General features: G+C 47.5%; 1 protein-coding gene across 1 annotated transcript in view; it reads left to right on the top strand.

Annotated features, from left to right (window-relative positions):
* The window catches only part of XYLT1 (xylosyltransferase 1), a 165,266-nt gene that overhangs the window by 80,605 nt on the left and 69,281 nt on the right, over positions 1-15,380 (top strand). The window contains exon 3 of the mRNA XM_056866558.1: positions 4,862-4,900. Within this exon, the coding sequence (XP_056722536.1) occupies positions 4,862-4,900 (39 nt within the window). The remainder of the gene's footprint in view (positions 1-4,861; positions 4,901-15,380) is intronic.

Below are 15,380 nucleotides of genomic sequence, written 5' to 3'. Positions count from 1 at the left end.
ACCCCAAATTGAAACGGGAACTGCCGGCTGACAGAAATCCCATCTTCTTGCCTCAGAAGTGATGCGGTGCATTGCGAAAAGTCTTCTCGTTGGCACCAGGTTCGGGATCAAATTAATGGTTAATAGTTCCTGACAACTTTATCATAATAATATAACAGCAATCCTTGGTTCAGCGAGGAGTTTAATTGCTTCTCCTTTGACAGGTGAATTTGGTGCCAGGAGCCAAGTATAGAATTATTGTTCCTGTCTTCTGAATCCACTTGGGTGTACCCAGTGGGGGTTTTCACGCCCCCCCCTTTCTGCCTTCTTTGGCTGTCAGGTGAATAAAGACACTTTTCAGCCAGAGAGTTTCTTGCTTTTTGCTGGTCTACAAAAGAACATTGGCTTCCTTTTCAATAAACAATTGCCCGTGGCACTGGGCACAAAATGCACAATACAGTGTAAAGCTCACTAATGAAATGGATATGGCCGAAATATCAATTTATAAAAGCAGCTGCTGTCTAAAAAAAAAAAAACACTGTTAAATGCCAGGATAAAATAAAACCCTCCGAGAAACATGAGGTAAAGGAGCATGTTGAGGTTCCGCAGGAGAGGTTGTCCTGCAAAATAGAAGCCACCACCGAAAAGGCCCTTGGAGAGCTAGTTTTGCAAGTTGGGAGGAGAGGGAGCAGAGCCTCATGGGGTGACCTGGAGAGGTTTGCACGTGTCCTATCCTTGGGTCTTTACTGACGACAGTCAACAGCTATTTTTTCTGGGTTCCATCTGGGTGGATGGAAGTCAGATCTTCACCCAGGAAGCAGAACACTTGCCTGGTTGCAGCCAGCGAGGTGTAGTGGTTAAGAGCAGTGGTTTGGAGTGGTGGACTCTGATCTGGAGAACCAGGTTCGCTTCCCCACTCCTCCACATGAGCGGTGGAGGCTAATCTGGTGAACTGGATTTGTTTCCCTACTCCTATGCGTGAAGCCAGCTGGGTGACCTTGGGCTGGTCACAGTTCTCTCAGCCCCACCTACCTCACAAGGTGTCTGTTGTGGGGAGGGGAAGGTGAAGGGGATTGTAAGCTGGTTTGAGTCTCCCTTAAGTGGTAGAGAAAGTCAGCATGTAAAAACCAACTCTTCTTCTGGGGAGAAGAGAGTGGCTGGTTTGGGTTTTCCCGATTAAGCTGGCACAGTTCTGGATAATGTGCTGTTGTGCTGTGCTGTGTTGTAGGGTGCGGCACAGCAACAGATTATCCCTCAGTCCAGCCCGGGTTAGTAATCAGCTCCCGCTTCCGCTGGGGAAGGGAATCGGAAACAAGACGCTGCTGTAAAAAAATAGCTTTTGTGCTCTTTCTCCCCTCCCCACAACCCCAATTAGGGTTGGATTCCAAGGGTATTCTGTAATGCAGAGGCTGTAAAAATGAGGCTATTGTGTTCATTGTGTATGTGTGTGAGAGAACGGCATGGGAGTGTGATTCATCTTAGTTGGCATAGCTAGGGTTGCCAACCTCCAGGTTCTAGCTGGAGATCTCCTGCTATTACAACCGATCTCCAGCCGATAGAGATCCGTTCCCCTGGAGAAAAGGGACGCTTTGGCCATTGGACTCTGTGGCATGGAAGTCCCTCCCCTCCCCAAACCCCGCTGGTGGGGAAGAGGGACCTGGCAACCCTAGGCATAGCCCCTCCCCTAGTTTGTATTAGACATTTATTTGGTGTTCCTGCTGTGCCCATCCTGGCAAAATTTCTTCTGTCCCCCCACATCTCATACATACAAATTATTACATGTTTCCCTAGGTTTTAGGTAGCCGGCTCAAGGTTGACTCCTCCTTCCATCCTTCCGAGGTCGGTCAAATGAGGACCCAGCTTGCTGGGGGTAAAGGGAAGATGACTGGGGAAGGCACTGGCAAACCACCCCGTCAACAAAGTCTGCCTAGGAAACGTCGGGATGTGTCGTCACCCCATGGGTCAGGAATGACCTGGTGCTTGCACAGGGGGACCTTTACCTTATTTACCTAGGAAAATACGTACCTTCTTCCTCCCTTGGTTTCTGATATTTCTGTCTCTGCTCCTATCACATTTTCTCCCGACTTTTCCCATTTTTGAGGGGTGTATGTCCCTTACGTTTCCTTATTCCAGGCCCCCACCACACCCACATACACCTGTTTCCTCCTTTGCACCTCTACTGGATCATCTCATCACTAGGGTTGCCAGGTCCCTCTCTGCCACCGGTGGGATGTTTTTGGGGCGGAGCCTGAGGAGGGTGGGGTTTGGGGAGGGGAGGGACTTCAATGCCATGGAGCCCAGTGGCCAAAGCGGCCATTTTTCTCCAGGGTAACTGATCTCTATCGGCTGGAGGGCAGTTGTAGCAGCAGGAGATCTCCAGCTAGTACCTGGAGGTTGTATGAAAGAATCGCCAGTACTGTAAATCAAGTTGCTATAAATAGACAGTACATGCTCAGTTATAGAGATTTCATTTATAAACAAAGTGAAGTGCGGTGCAAAAACTATGTTACAAACGTGAAAGTGAATTTCTGTAATATACATACACAAACAACTATATACAAATAGGCTCTTCCCAAGAGGGGAATTTTACAACGAAGGCAATGCTTCAAAGGTTGCTGAAAGGGACGTTCCAAAGATTCTTACAATATCTCAAAAGTAGCTGTGAAGTTTCAGTACTCAAAGTTGCTGGCAATAGGCGTGGTGAGTTGCGCGAACGCTGCACGGGAACGCCTTCCGGATCGATAGCGTTTTCACCAATAAAATTGGCTTCATCAGCCTTCTCATAGAGTTCATAAACTACAGGAAATTCTCACAGCGTCCAAAAAGACTGCTCTGGTCTCCTGAGTGTGTTAAGTGCCGTCAAGTCGCTTCCGACTCATGGCGACCCTATGAATGAAAGTCCTCCAAAATGTCCTAACTTTGACAGCCTTGCTCAGATCTTGCAAATTGAAGGCTGTGGCTTCCTTTATTGAGTCAATCCACCTCTTGTTGGGTCTGGTCTCCTAAGGGATGTGAACTCCACTTGCCATGAAGTCCCGAAAAACCGAAATTGAAAGTTGCCGTATGGTTTCGTTTTGTGGAAGGCGATCTGGCGTGAGTGAGCTGCTCCGACATGACTCCGCTTGCATCAGTGGTCCGCTTGGGTGATTTTTACCAAAGTTGCCTGCCGGTGTTTCCTCACCGCACGCTGCCCAGGCTCAGACATTTATTTATTTAGAAGATCCCTAGGACACTTCTTCGGGGACTTGCCCCTCACAAAGTAAAAAACAACGCAATAAAATAATAAAAGAGGAAAGGGGAGGGGGCTTAAAAATAACCTCGCAATATTCACCAGTCTGAAATGATACCCATGAAACCAGTCCTCAGGCTGGAACCAAACTGCTTAAAATAGACAGAAAACCTCATTTAAAAGCCTAGATAAAGTTTTGGCCTAGTGCCTAAAGGACTGTAGTAGGGTAGGGTACCAGACCAGCCTCAAAGGGCTGTTTTATTTATCTATTATTTACTTCAGGGGAGATTTGGGCTTCAGGGCCACACCGGCAATTTGACACACTGGCCATTTTTGCATCATCAGTTTTGATGCTCGCTCAAAGCTCTTTTTTAAAATGCGACTTTAAAAATGCCTGCTCACGGTCATGACACAAAAGGAGAAATTCCACCCCCCACAAACTCGCCTGCTCCTTTGTTCCTGTTTGCATAGCCATTAGCATGTGCATAGCTTACACACCTCTGTTGTTTTGCATGGTTCCTTGAGGGGGATTCTTCTCGGCAAACACCAAAGGTCACGTTAAATGGGCTCTTTGGTAATGCGAAGCAGGTATGCGCCGGCTTTGCAGTCACTTCCGGAATGACGGTTCAGCGTGAAAAATTCAAAAAAACATGCAGGGCAATTCAGCCTGGAATGTGCTGCTAATTACCATGCAAAAATGGCCACTGTCTCCTCATTCCTTCCCCATCTCACAGCAACCCAAGGTTGCTCTGATGTCTGAATCGGGCTACGTTCCTACGATCAATTGCCCTTCGTGTTGCTTGTGAGGAAGAAGGACACAAGGCAGCCCCCTCTTGCTGTTTTGGTGGGCAGGAGTGTCGTCCCAGGTAGCTGAAGAAGGGGGCACAGTTAAAACTTTCCTTTGCGTTCCTGCAGTGTGACAGGCGAGAATTTACTCTACTGTAAACCTGAAGCCTTATCATTTCAACAGATCTGACAGATGAAGGAGAGAGCGCCGTTGACCCGGTTTCACTTCGTTAAGCTTTCCAATTAAATTGGATTGCTACAGAAAGAGAGCAGAGAGCAGTGGTAGCTTAGACCATCAAGGACAGATGTTTCGGGAGTGTGAAAGTTACAAACAAACATGCACACAAATACCCTGTCATCCTTTTCACTGCAAGTGCTGTTTTGGAAAATGCATTTGATTATGCTTTTGCAGTAAGCATTTTTTCTGGAGAACTATAAAAAAAGTTTGCCACAGATCTGTGGCCATCTGTCAGCAATACTGATTCTGTGACCTTAGGCAGTTCATGAGAGGGAGGGCACCTTGGCCATCTTCTGGGCATGGGGGTTGGACTAGATGACCCTGGTGGTTCCTTCCAGCTCTATGATTCCATGATTCTGTATGTAGGGAGAGGGTATGGCTTGTTTGGTAGAGTGCCCGTTTTGCTTGCGGAAGGTCCCAGGTTCAATTGCCACTTAAAAGGATCAGGTGGGAGGTGATGTGAAAGACCTCTGCCTGAGACCCTGGAGAGCTGCTGCCGGTCTGACTTTGATAGACGGAGGGTTTAATTCAGTATTAGGCAGATTCACGTGATCATTTATGTGTGGGTCTCCATTCCTGAACTGATTGCAGGAGAGTAATCTTCCTCTTTCTTTCTTTTTTCTTTGCAGGACCAACCTCTCAATCCTTATAGAGGCTTGGAAGCCCAGGTTAGTGTATGTTTCCCTCAATCTTTTTTTTTTTTTAATACTCAAATAGCAGGATGTTTTAGAGAGCATTTCCTTTGAAAGTCTCTGACCCTGTTCCACCTGGACTGCAACGAGTTGAAACGTGTACTTTGTTGTCAGATCTTGGGATGTCATTTCCACCTGGAAGGGGGAAGTGACTATCTTGAGTCTGTCTCGCTCACCCGCCCAGACAGATGGGGAAGAATACTGTTGTGTCTTGCATGGTTTCCCATAAAATGTAAAAATATGCTGTGTGGCAGAAGTGGATGTTTTCTTAAGAGGTCAAAGTGATACAGAGGATTTGACAGAGCCCAGAGTAACCACATTCAAATTGGATCCCTTCGCACAATACCAGCATCGGTTTTCTCCCCCCACCCTTTTCATGGGTGGGCAGGGGTGGTGGTGAACCCAGTGGCAGAGACATAGAATCATAGAGTTGGAAGGGACCACCAGGGTCATCTAGTCCAACCCCTTGCACAATGCAGGAAACTCACAACTACCTCCCCCATACACCCCCAGTGCCCAGAAGATGTCCGAGATGCCCCCTCCCATGAACTGCCCAAGTTCAAGCATTGCTGACAGATGGCCATCTAGCCTCTGCTTAGAAACCTCCAGGAAGGAGAGCTTACCACCTCCCGAGGAGGCCTGTTCCACCGAGGAACCGCTCTGTCAGAAAATTCTTCCTCATGTCTAGATGGAAATTCTTCTGATTTTAACCCATTGGTTCTGGTCCCACCTTCATGAAGAATTGAAGCCCATTGACTGGGAGTTACCTTCTGCCAAGTCAGATCACTGGTCCATCTAGCTCGGTGGTGTCTAATACAACTGTGAACTGCTTTCCAAGCCCTCTAGCAGAGAGAAGACTTTGCCTACAGCGTCTTTAGGGGGAGATGTGTGCCTAGCCCTCTGAGCTGTGTTTCCTCTCCCAGAAAACTGCCTTCTTCTCAAGAAGCTGCCCTGACCTGGATAGCCCAGGCCAGCCTGATCATGGCAGATCTCAGAAGCGAAGCAGGGTTGGCCCTGGTTAGTACTTGAATGGGAGACCACCAAGGTAGTCCAGGACTGATAATCTAAGGCAGGCAATTCTGATTCTATGACCTTAGGAAGTTCATGAGAGGGAGGGCATCTTGGCCATCTTCTGGGCATGGAGTAGGGGGTCATTGGGTGTGTGTGGGGGAGGTAGTTATGGATTTCCTGCATTGTGCAGGGGGTTGGACTAGATGACCCTAATGGTCCCTTCCAACTCTACGATTCTATGATTCAATGGCAAACCACCTCTGAACATCTCTTTCCTTGAAAACCCTATGGGGTCGCCATAAATAGACTGTCGCCATAAATAGACTGGCACTTTTCACCACCTCTGCTCAAGCTGTTAACCCTACTCTGACTGGCAGAGGCTGTCCAAGGTGCCAGTCATGAGCTCTGCCTCCTTACCCACAAAGTACACGGACGCAAATCCTGGTCTTGTACGGAAACGGGTGCAGGAGCCTTGTGTGGGAGATGGCATAAATGTTTTAAAAAAAGAAAAAGGCAAGAAACGTGAGGGGGCTGAATCGGGTGCATCTCTTCGGAGTGCAGATGCCAGTGAGAGAGCCAGTGTGGCGTAGCGGTACACAGAGAGATAGGGAGATGTGGGTTCGAATCCACCTTCAGCCGTGACATTCAGCCGGCTGACCTTGGGCCAGATTCTCTCTCACTCTGCCCTACCTTGCAGGTTTGTCGCGAGGGCAAAAGAGGCGAGGCGGGAGCTGTGTATGCCACCTGGAATGCTTTGGAGGAAAAGGGTGGGGGGATAAATATGTGATCTTGTTCTTTGCCTCAGCGGGTATATAAGAATTGTGTGGCATGAACGGAAGGAACGAATTGAGAACGCCAGCCGAATGAGAATACTTGTACAGAATTGGGCATCTTTGTGCTTTCCTTGCCGTTGTTGAGATTTTTACAAGGACGAAAGCTGCCAGGCCCCGGAGCCGGAGGTTTTCCATTTATCCGCAGAGTGTGCATAAATCGGCTTTGCCCCAGCCCTGCCAATTTGCTTTTCCTTGACCGGAATGTAGTTCAATCTTCATGCGTATTAATTCTGTGCTAAGTGAGTGCCAAGGCGGGTGCCAGCTGGCTTTTAAAGTCTCTGTGGGGTGTTTTTTTTTGGGGGGAGGAGGAGGACATAAATATTTCCAAGCCGGCAAGCACATCGGTGCTTTAAAAAAAACAAAAAAACCACCTTAAATAATTAAGGCGGAGATTAAGTGTATAGCTCTACGTATCGATAATGACAAATGGCGTTTCCATAGCAGGGCTGCGGCTCTGTGCCTTTTGCCGGCATCTTTTCTCGTGCAGATGTACGCTGGGGGCGGGGAAGAGCTTTTGCACGTCCGCTGGCTTTCTGTCTTGCGGAGGAGCCTTGAGCGAGCACAGGCCGTTCAGACATGAGAGCGGGGATCAAGGAGAGCTTACCGGGGAGGCGAAAATCAAAAAAAAAGATCCGGATTTGCGGGGGAGGCGAAGTCCTGAGTCACCGGCCTCCGAGGTAGAAAGAGTGGAAGGTGGAGGGAAGAGGGGCTTGTTTTCGCCGCATCCCGTTTTGCTGAAGCTTTATTTCTCAGGCTGCTGACTGGCAGTAGAGGGAAAAAAAAAACTGATTGAAAAACAAATGCGGGCTGGTTTTATTTTCCCCCCCCTCCACAGTTGCTCAGCAAAGGCTGGATTGGGTCCTGATTGGAATAGCTCTACCGTGATGTGGAATAAGGATGCTGAAATGTTTCTCCACAGAATTCAGGTAGTCATGAATGCAGTTGTTTCAACTTGCTGGCTTGGGTTAGAATCTGGACAGCCATTGGGATACATTGGTTAAGGTAAAGGTAAAGGTCCCCCTGTGCAAGCACCAGGTCATTCCTGACCCATGGGGTGACGTCACATCCCGACGTTTCCTAGGCAGGCTTTGTTTGCGGGGTGGTGTGCCAGTGCCTTCCCCAGTCGTCTTCCCTTTACCCCCAGCAAGCTTGGTGGCTTTCATTCTCCCAGCCACCATAACCAGTTCTGTGCATCATTTTCTAGAAATGTGTTTACGATTTGAACACATGAAGCTGCCTTCTACTGAATCAGACCCCTGGGTCCATCAAAGTCATTATTGTCTACTCTGAATGGCAGCGGCTCTCCAGGGTCTCAGGCAGAGGTCCTTCACATCACCTCCTTGCCTAGTCCCTTTAACTGGAGATGCCGGGGATTGAATCTGGGTCCTTCTGCATGCCAAGCAGACGCTCTACCACTGAGCCACGGCCTCTCCCCAATTTATTTTAATGCTTTGTTTTAAGCCCTCTGAAATCCATATGGCAGAAAAGCCTGTATATAAATTGACATCCTGATCTCTTACAGTTTAAATGCTTGCTCCGGTTACAGCAACCTGTCATTTTCTGGCTTCTGTACCTTAAAAAAAAAAGGGGGGGGAAAGGTATGCTTGATTCAGTTTCCACTTGTGTTGTTCAAGCTACAGGGGGTAGTTGGAAATTAAATATTTATGGAACATTCTGTTTCAATGGAGCCAATGTTTGCGGTAGAGAGAACAGATTTCCTTTTTTAAAATTTCAGTACACACTTTGCCGTGTTTGTAGTATCACACCAGCTGGGAGGCAGGTTGCTACTCAGCATTTGCTCGCCGGTGAGGGAACTCCTGCTTGTCACTTTTTCCAAGGGGGATTTACCATGATATCCATGTCCCGGTGGCTTTGGTGCATCTAAAAGTCTTTGTGACACTTGCTGGACCGTACCTGAAGGCAGATACCTATGGCTTTGTTTCTCTCTTGAAGACACTGAGTGATCCCAAAAATTCAGAATTGCAACTTTTTAAAAAGTTCTGGCTGTAGCAGAGGCCCTCCTTTCTGCAAGATGTCTCTTCTTGGCTGCTCCCAGTCATGTTATCATTCTGGTGCTTCTCTCACCTTCAGAACCGTTTGAGCTTTGCGGAGTTTTACAGTTGGCGAAGGCAGGAGGATGTTCTGTTGAGTTCAAGGGGGCTTTAAAGCAAATTGGCTGGATTGTGTTTTGTTATTGAGACTTGGGATCTAACTTTGGAGGCCCCGTTAGATTTGTGCCAGTGTTCAAATCCCTCCTTTGCTATGAAGTTCTCACTAGTGATAACGGCAACCGGCGACTGGCATCTGGCAAGAACGACGAACTTCCGTCCTACTCGCAAGCTCCAAAGCAGAAGGCAGGATCATTCCCCCTCTGTCAAACTACATTTCAGAGGTGACCCAGCAATAAGGGATGGCCTGCCTGTTTGCTTGGCCGATGTGAAGAAGAAGAAGAGTTGGTTTTTTTATATGCCGACTTTCTCTACCACTTAAGGGAGACTCAGACCGGCTTACAATCACCTTCCCTTCCCCTCCCCACAACCCTGTGAGGTAGGTGGGGATGAGCGATCTCTGTAATTTGCCCAAGGTCACCCAGCTGGCTTCATGTGGAGGAGTGGGGAAACAAATCCAGTTCACCAGATTAGCCTCCGCCGCTCATGTGGAGGAGCGGAGAATCAAACCCGGTTCTCAAGATCAGAGTCCACCGCTCCAAACCACCGCTCTTAACCACTACGCCACGCTGATTGGATTGTTGCCCCATCTTTGGATTTTGTCTGATTTTAATTGGGTTTTACTGTTACATGTTTTAATATTGTTGGTATAAATTTTAACAACGCACAGTTTTTTCTCAGCTCGGTGTCATCTTCTGACTTTTAGATATCACCCATGCCGTCTCAATATTGCCTATTTTAAATGCAGTATTTAAATATTGTAGATGTCAGTATGTTTTTCTCAACAATCATGGTACAGCTTTGGTCATGAACACATGAAGCTGCCTTCTACTGAATCAGACCCTTGGACCATCAAAGTCAGTGTTGTCTAGTCAGACCGGCTGTGGCTCTCCAGGGTCTCAGGCAGAGGTCTTTCACATCACCTACTTGCCTGGTTCCTTTAACTGGAGATGCTGGGGATCGAACCCGAGAGCTTCTGCATGCCAAGCAGAGGCTCTACCACTGAGCCACAGTCCCTGGTCATTGGATGGATGGATGGATGGATGGATGGATGGATGGATGGATGGATGGATGGATAGATAGATAGATAGATAGATAGATAGATAGATAGATAGAACAGGGAATGGATGCATCTATTGCTGTTTTCTGAATTTTAGAGGTGGGTATTTTGAGGAACATATCTCTTGAGAGATTGTCCACAAATGGGACACACACACACACACACACACACACACACACACACACACACACACACACACACACACACACACATATATATATATATATATATATATATATATATATATATATATATATATATATATATATATATATATATTCTGCACAGTACCAGGTCCCAACCCTTACATTTAGGGATTATATTAGTTGCTGGACAATCGGTTAAATGCGGACTTTACAGTGACCTTGGCCACTGGGTACGGATGATAGAATCACTGATGGATTTCTCTGCATGCCCTTCCGACCTCTGGAACTTCTGCAGCTCTGTACTTGAAAAAGATAGAGCAGAAATAGAAAACACGCACACAGAAGCTCATATATTTTTGCGGCAGCAATAGCAAAGGTCACCGTATCACTGCTGGGAGGAATGCAGCCAGGCTGGAAGGAACTCCCTCGAAAACGTCAATGTGAAGTTTGGGGTTTTGCTCGCCCGGAGCAGTTGAGCTGACCCTTTGCCCCTTGTGCCCTCTCTCCATTATGGCGCAGAACGCTGCTGTCCCAGAAACAAATACACACCAACTTTTTGTTGTTTTGAAGTTAAGTTTCAATGAAAGTTTGAATTCAGACAAGCATTTGTATGTAAATGTTAACAGTATGTACATGTGAATAGCAGGTGTGATGGGATTAGGTGTGGTATGCAGAAGAGTCGGTGATGTCCAGGGGAGAGATGTCCTAGAATCTGTTTCGGAAGTCGAACATGTTTCCATGCCCCCCCCCCCACTTAGGTAACTTAGCAAAAACAGGGACAGGCTTAAATTTAATAAAAAGCTAATTCTGCTAGTCCAGAGAAGACGTAAGATGTTTTGCCTGAAGAGGAGAAGACTGAGAGGGGATATGATAACCATCTACAAGTCCTTGAAGGGCTGTCATATGGAGGATGGTGCCAAGTTGTTTTCTGTTGCTCCAGAAGGTCGGACCAGAACCAACAGGTTGAAATTAAATCCAAAGAGTTTCCGTCTAGACATTAGGAAGAATTTTCTAACAGAGCGGTTCCTCAGTGGAACAGGCTTCCTCGGGAGGTGGTGGGCTCTCCTTCCCTGGAGGTTTTTAAGCAGAAGCTAGATGGCCATCTGTCAGCAATGCTGATTCTATGACCTTAAGCGGATCGTGAGAGGGAGGGCACCTTGACCATCTTCTGGGCATGAAGTAGGGGTCACTGGGTGTGTGGGGGGTAAGTAGTTGTGAGGTTCCTGCATTGTGCAGGGGGTTGGACTAGATGACCCTGGTGGTCCCTTCCAACTCTATGATTCTAAACTTGAATAGCACTGATGAACTTTTATACGTATGGCTATAAGAAAGCGAGAGCAATTCCTCATGAGGCGTTGTGGGGAAATCGAAATAACCTTGTGTAGGTTCTTTCCTGTATTGAATAAAGGTACTGTTCACCCATGCGTGCGCAGACAACCTGATTCCTTACACTTGTATGACCCTGCGTAGCAGGGGTCCCCAACCTGGTGACCGCCAACACCTTTCCTGGTGTCTGCCAAGTGTTTTTAGGACGTGGGTATGGCCAGGTGTGTGTGGGGGGGTGTTGTGGGGTTCCAGAGCAAGAGGCCCCCGTGGGAAACATGTCGTAGGGGAAACTTCAGCAGCAAAAATCGATGGAAACGGACAGGCTCTCCGTGTCAAGACACAAAACAAAAAATGAGAACGAAGAAGGGCATAGTCAACTGTTCTTGTCTGAGCCGCACAATGTGGCTCTGTCGCCCTTAATGTCCGCCATTTGGCATTTCAAAGGACAACAGTGAGGGCTGGGTTCAGGAATGGCCGTCGGCCGAGCTGCGGCGAAATAATTTGCCGTTTGGGGGGCGGTTTTCCTCCTCCAGCCTATGAATCGGTCAAAAGCGTCTTTAAGCGAAATTGGACCAACTACAAAGAGTTGGGTTCCCGTGCATTTTTTCTTGTTTTGCAGTTTCATCGGTGTGATCCAGATGCCCGCGCGAGGAAACCGGTGCTCGGTTTTTAATTATCCCTGCTTTGCCTGCGTTAGGAACTCCCGCTAGTGCTGTCTGCAAAAAAAGATGCCAAAAAACCCCGCATTGTTCTTTAATTAGCTGCTGTAATTGTTTCAGCCTAATCTCCATGATTAGCAGCAGCATTAAATACAGCAGTAAGAATAGACCGGCCCCTCTTTGTGCTGCCCTAGTAAACACACGTCTCCTCGCTTCTGGGAAGGGACGCAATATAAAATCAATTAGATGCCAACTGGTCTTGATTGGAAAATGATAAAGACCAGCCACCATGAAGTACAGATTGCTTTGCAAAGTTGGTTTATAGACACCCCTCGCAGCGGCGGTGGCTTTATAGCGCTGGGTTTTTGTGTGCAAGAGCGCCCTGGAATAAATGACCTGTTACGGGGGAGCACGCAGAGGTCTCGACAATATTTTCTACTTCCATAAGCGTCAGGAGTTGACAGCAAGGGGTTGGAGTTGGTTGGGCTCTCTCTGTGGACGGGGAAAGGCCTGAAGAAGGTCTCATGCCTGTAACGTGACTGTGCGGACAAGCGGGCAACGGTTGTTCTGAGCAGCGTTATCTGTTTTAAAAAAGATTCTGATCCTGAAAACAGTGGAAAAACTGAACGGGGTAATCTAAATTTATGCATGCATGTTTTCACAGAGCTGTAAAAGAGGACCGAACTAGGAATAAGCAGATTTCCCCTAGCCCCATTCTTTGATTGTTTTGTGCAGTTAGTCTGCCCTTGAATGCCCTTGACTTTCCGTTGGACTAGGACAATTCCCAAAATTAATTCTGGACTTTGAGCATGCTTTCCTTCCATGCATCACTGAGAGCCAGCATGGTGCAGTGGTTGAGAGCGATGGTTTGGAGCAGTGGATTCTAATCTGGAGAACCGAATTTGATTCCCTACTCCTCCACATGAGCGGTGGAGACTAATCTAGTGAACCAGTTTGGTTTCCTACACATAAAGTCAGCTGTGTGACCTTGGGCTAGTCACAGTTCTCTTTTAAGAGCTGTCTCAGCCCCACCTACCTCACAGAGTGTCTGTTATGGGGAGGGGAGGGGAAGGTGGCTGTAAGTCGATTTGATTCTTCCTTAAGTGGTGGAGAAACTCGGCATCTAAAAACCAACTCCTCGTCCTCGTCCTCCTCGTCCTCCTCGTCCTCGTCCTCCTCGTCCTCCTCCTTCTTCTCCTCTTCTCCTTCTTCTTCTTCTCCTTCTTCTTCTTCTTCTTCTTCTTCTTCTTCTTCTTCTTCTTCTTCTTCTTCTTCTTCTTCTTCTTCTTCTTCTCCCCACCTCTGCAGGACTGTTGCATCCAGTTGTTGTTTCTGTGGTATTTTTCCAGTGTGCATGAGCACTTGCGTGCATAAGCCAAACGCGGCACTAAAAGTATCTTTGTGTCATCTTATTTGTAATATCTGTTGCTTTTTTGCAGTCTTTTACTAATGTGGACCTATAATGGAGGGGAAGACACATATGTGGCAAACCACATAAGCACAGCACCATACAAATTTCATTAATTAAACTCTGATCAGTGTTTTGAGATTTTTAGTTTTCTGTTGCGTGCACTGTTGTACCTTGTGTGTTCTTCCGAGCGGAAAGTTGGGGTGCAAATAAAAATCCACCTTCATCGAACTTCCTTCCTGTCAGGAAAACTGTCAGGAAACCCTGCACTGTGCTGTCTGCCCGCGACATGATTGTTTTGCTTATAACATAAGAAGAGCCCTGCTGGATCCGACCAGCGGTCCATCTAGCCCTGCCTTCTATCTCACGTTGTGGCCAAGAAGTTATCCTGGAGGGCCAACAGCAGATCATAAGGGCTGAGTCTTTCCTTGGCTGTTGCCTGGTAGGGGCAATTTCTGTTAAGTCGTAGTGTGTGTGTGTGTGTGTGTGTTAAGTGCCGTCAAGTCGCTTCCGACTCATGGTGACCCTATGAATGAAAGTCCTCCAAAATGTCCTATCTTTGACAGCCTTGCTCAGATCCTGCAAATTGAGGGCCGTGGCTTCCGAGAAAGAGTCCATCCATCTCTTGTTGGGTCTTCCTCTTTTCCTGCTGCCCTACAACTTTTCCTAGCATGATTGTCTTTTCCAGTGACTCTTGTCGTCTCATGATGTGACCAAAATACGACAGCCTCAGTTTAGTCATTTTAGCTTCTAGGGTCAGTTCAGGCTTCATTTGATCTATAACCCACTGATTAGTTTTTTGGGCGGTCCACGGTGTCCGTAACACTTTCCCCCAACACCACATTTCAAAGGAATCTATTTTCTTCCTATCAGCTTTCTTCATTGTCCAGCTTTCACACCCATACATAGTAATAGGGAATACGATGGCATGAATTAATCTAATCTTGGTAGCCAGTAAGTCGTAGTAGTATGATGCTTTAGTTAGGGTAAATGAGAACTGTGCACAGTCTTTTAACTTTGGAAACAACTGGTGCAATAGACCGCAGATTGGATGTATGTGGTTGCCTTCTGTCATGGAGGTGGGTGGGGGGACTATTTTCCTGCAACGCTCTTGACTGATTTGCGTTTCTGCAGGCGGTGCAGTTTTCTGTGTCTATGTATTTTAGAGCCCAGATTTTTTTTTTTTTTTTTGTCATGGCCCAGATGCATCAAGTTGACCTGAACTGCTGCATAGTAAGGCAGGCCTCTCTTTTTCAGGTGGCTGTGTTTTGCACCTTTCAGGCAGCCAGTTTCCCTCTGCAGTCCTCTGCCAACGGAGCACCGCTTTAGTGCCACCTCTAATATGAAATGGCGTTCAGGATGTGCTAAGGGGAATTATAGGACTGAGGGTCCCCCCCCCCCCCAGCTATGGTGCTCAAGAATGATTTTGTAATTTCCTACAAGGTAATTGCAACCAAATCAGTACTCCTCTGCAAGCTCGGTGCTGCCAGCCGGGCTTTGGCTCCAGCACTTCAGCTCTTTGCTGCGTGGCAGTGGTGTGAATTAGTCATCTGGCTCCGTACTTCAGGAGAAGCAGCTGCCTCTTTCCCCGGCTCTCTTCCGCCAGGCTCGATGGGCTCGAGGAGGTTATCATAACAGTTCTGGCTGCTTGCGAGTTTCCTGTTTGTAAAGGAAAAGCCAGAGGGAGCGCTCGAACTGGACGCCGCTCCTCACAATCTGGCCAAGTCCAGCTCAGTCGGGCCTCGTGCCGGCAGTGGAGGAATGAAAGAGGTATATTTTTCCTACCGAGCTATGATTGGTAGGCTGGAGGAAAGCGACCAAGATGGACATTAACTGTGGGCACTT

The sequence above is a fragment of the Euleptes europaea genome, chromosome 21, assembly GCF_029931775.1.
Source record: "Euleptes europaea isolate rEulEur1 chromosome 21, rEulEur1.hap1, whole genome shotgun sequence".
Taxonomy (NCBI): Eukaryota; Metazoa; Chordata; class Lepidosauria; order Squamata; family Sphaerodactylidae; genus Euleptes; species Euleptes europaea.
Note: the sequence above shows the minus strand (reverse complement) of the source record. Positions and strands in the feature narration are given on the sequence as shown.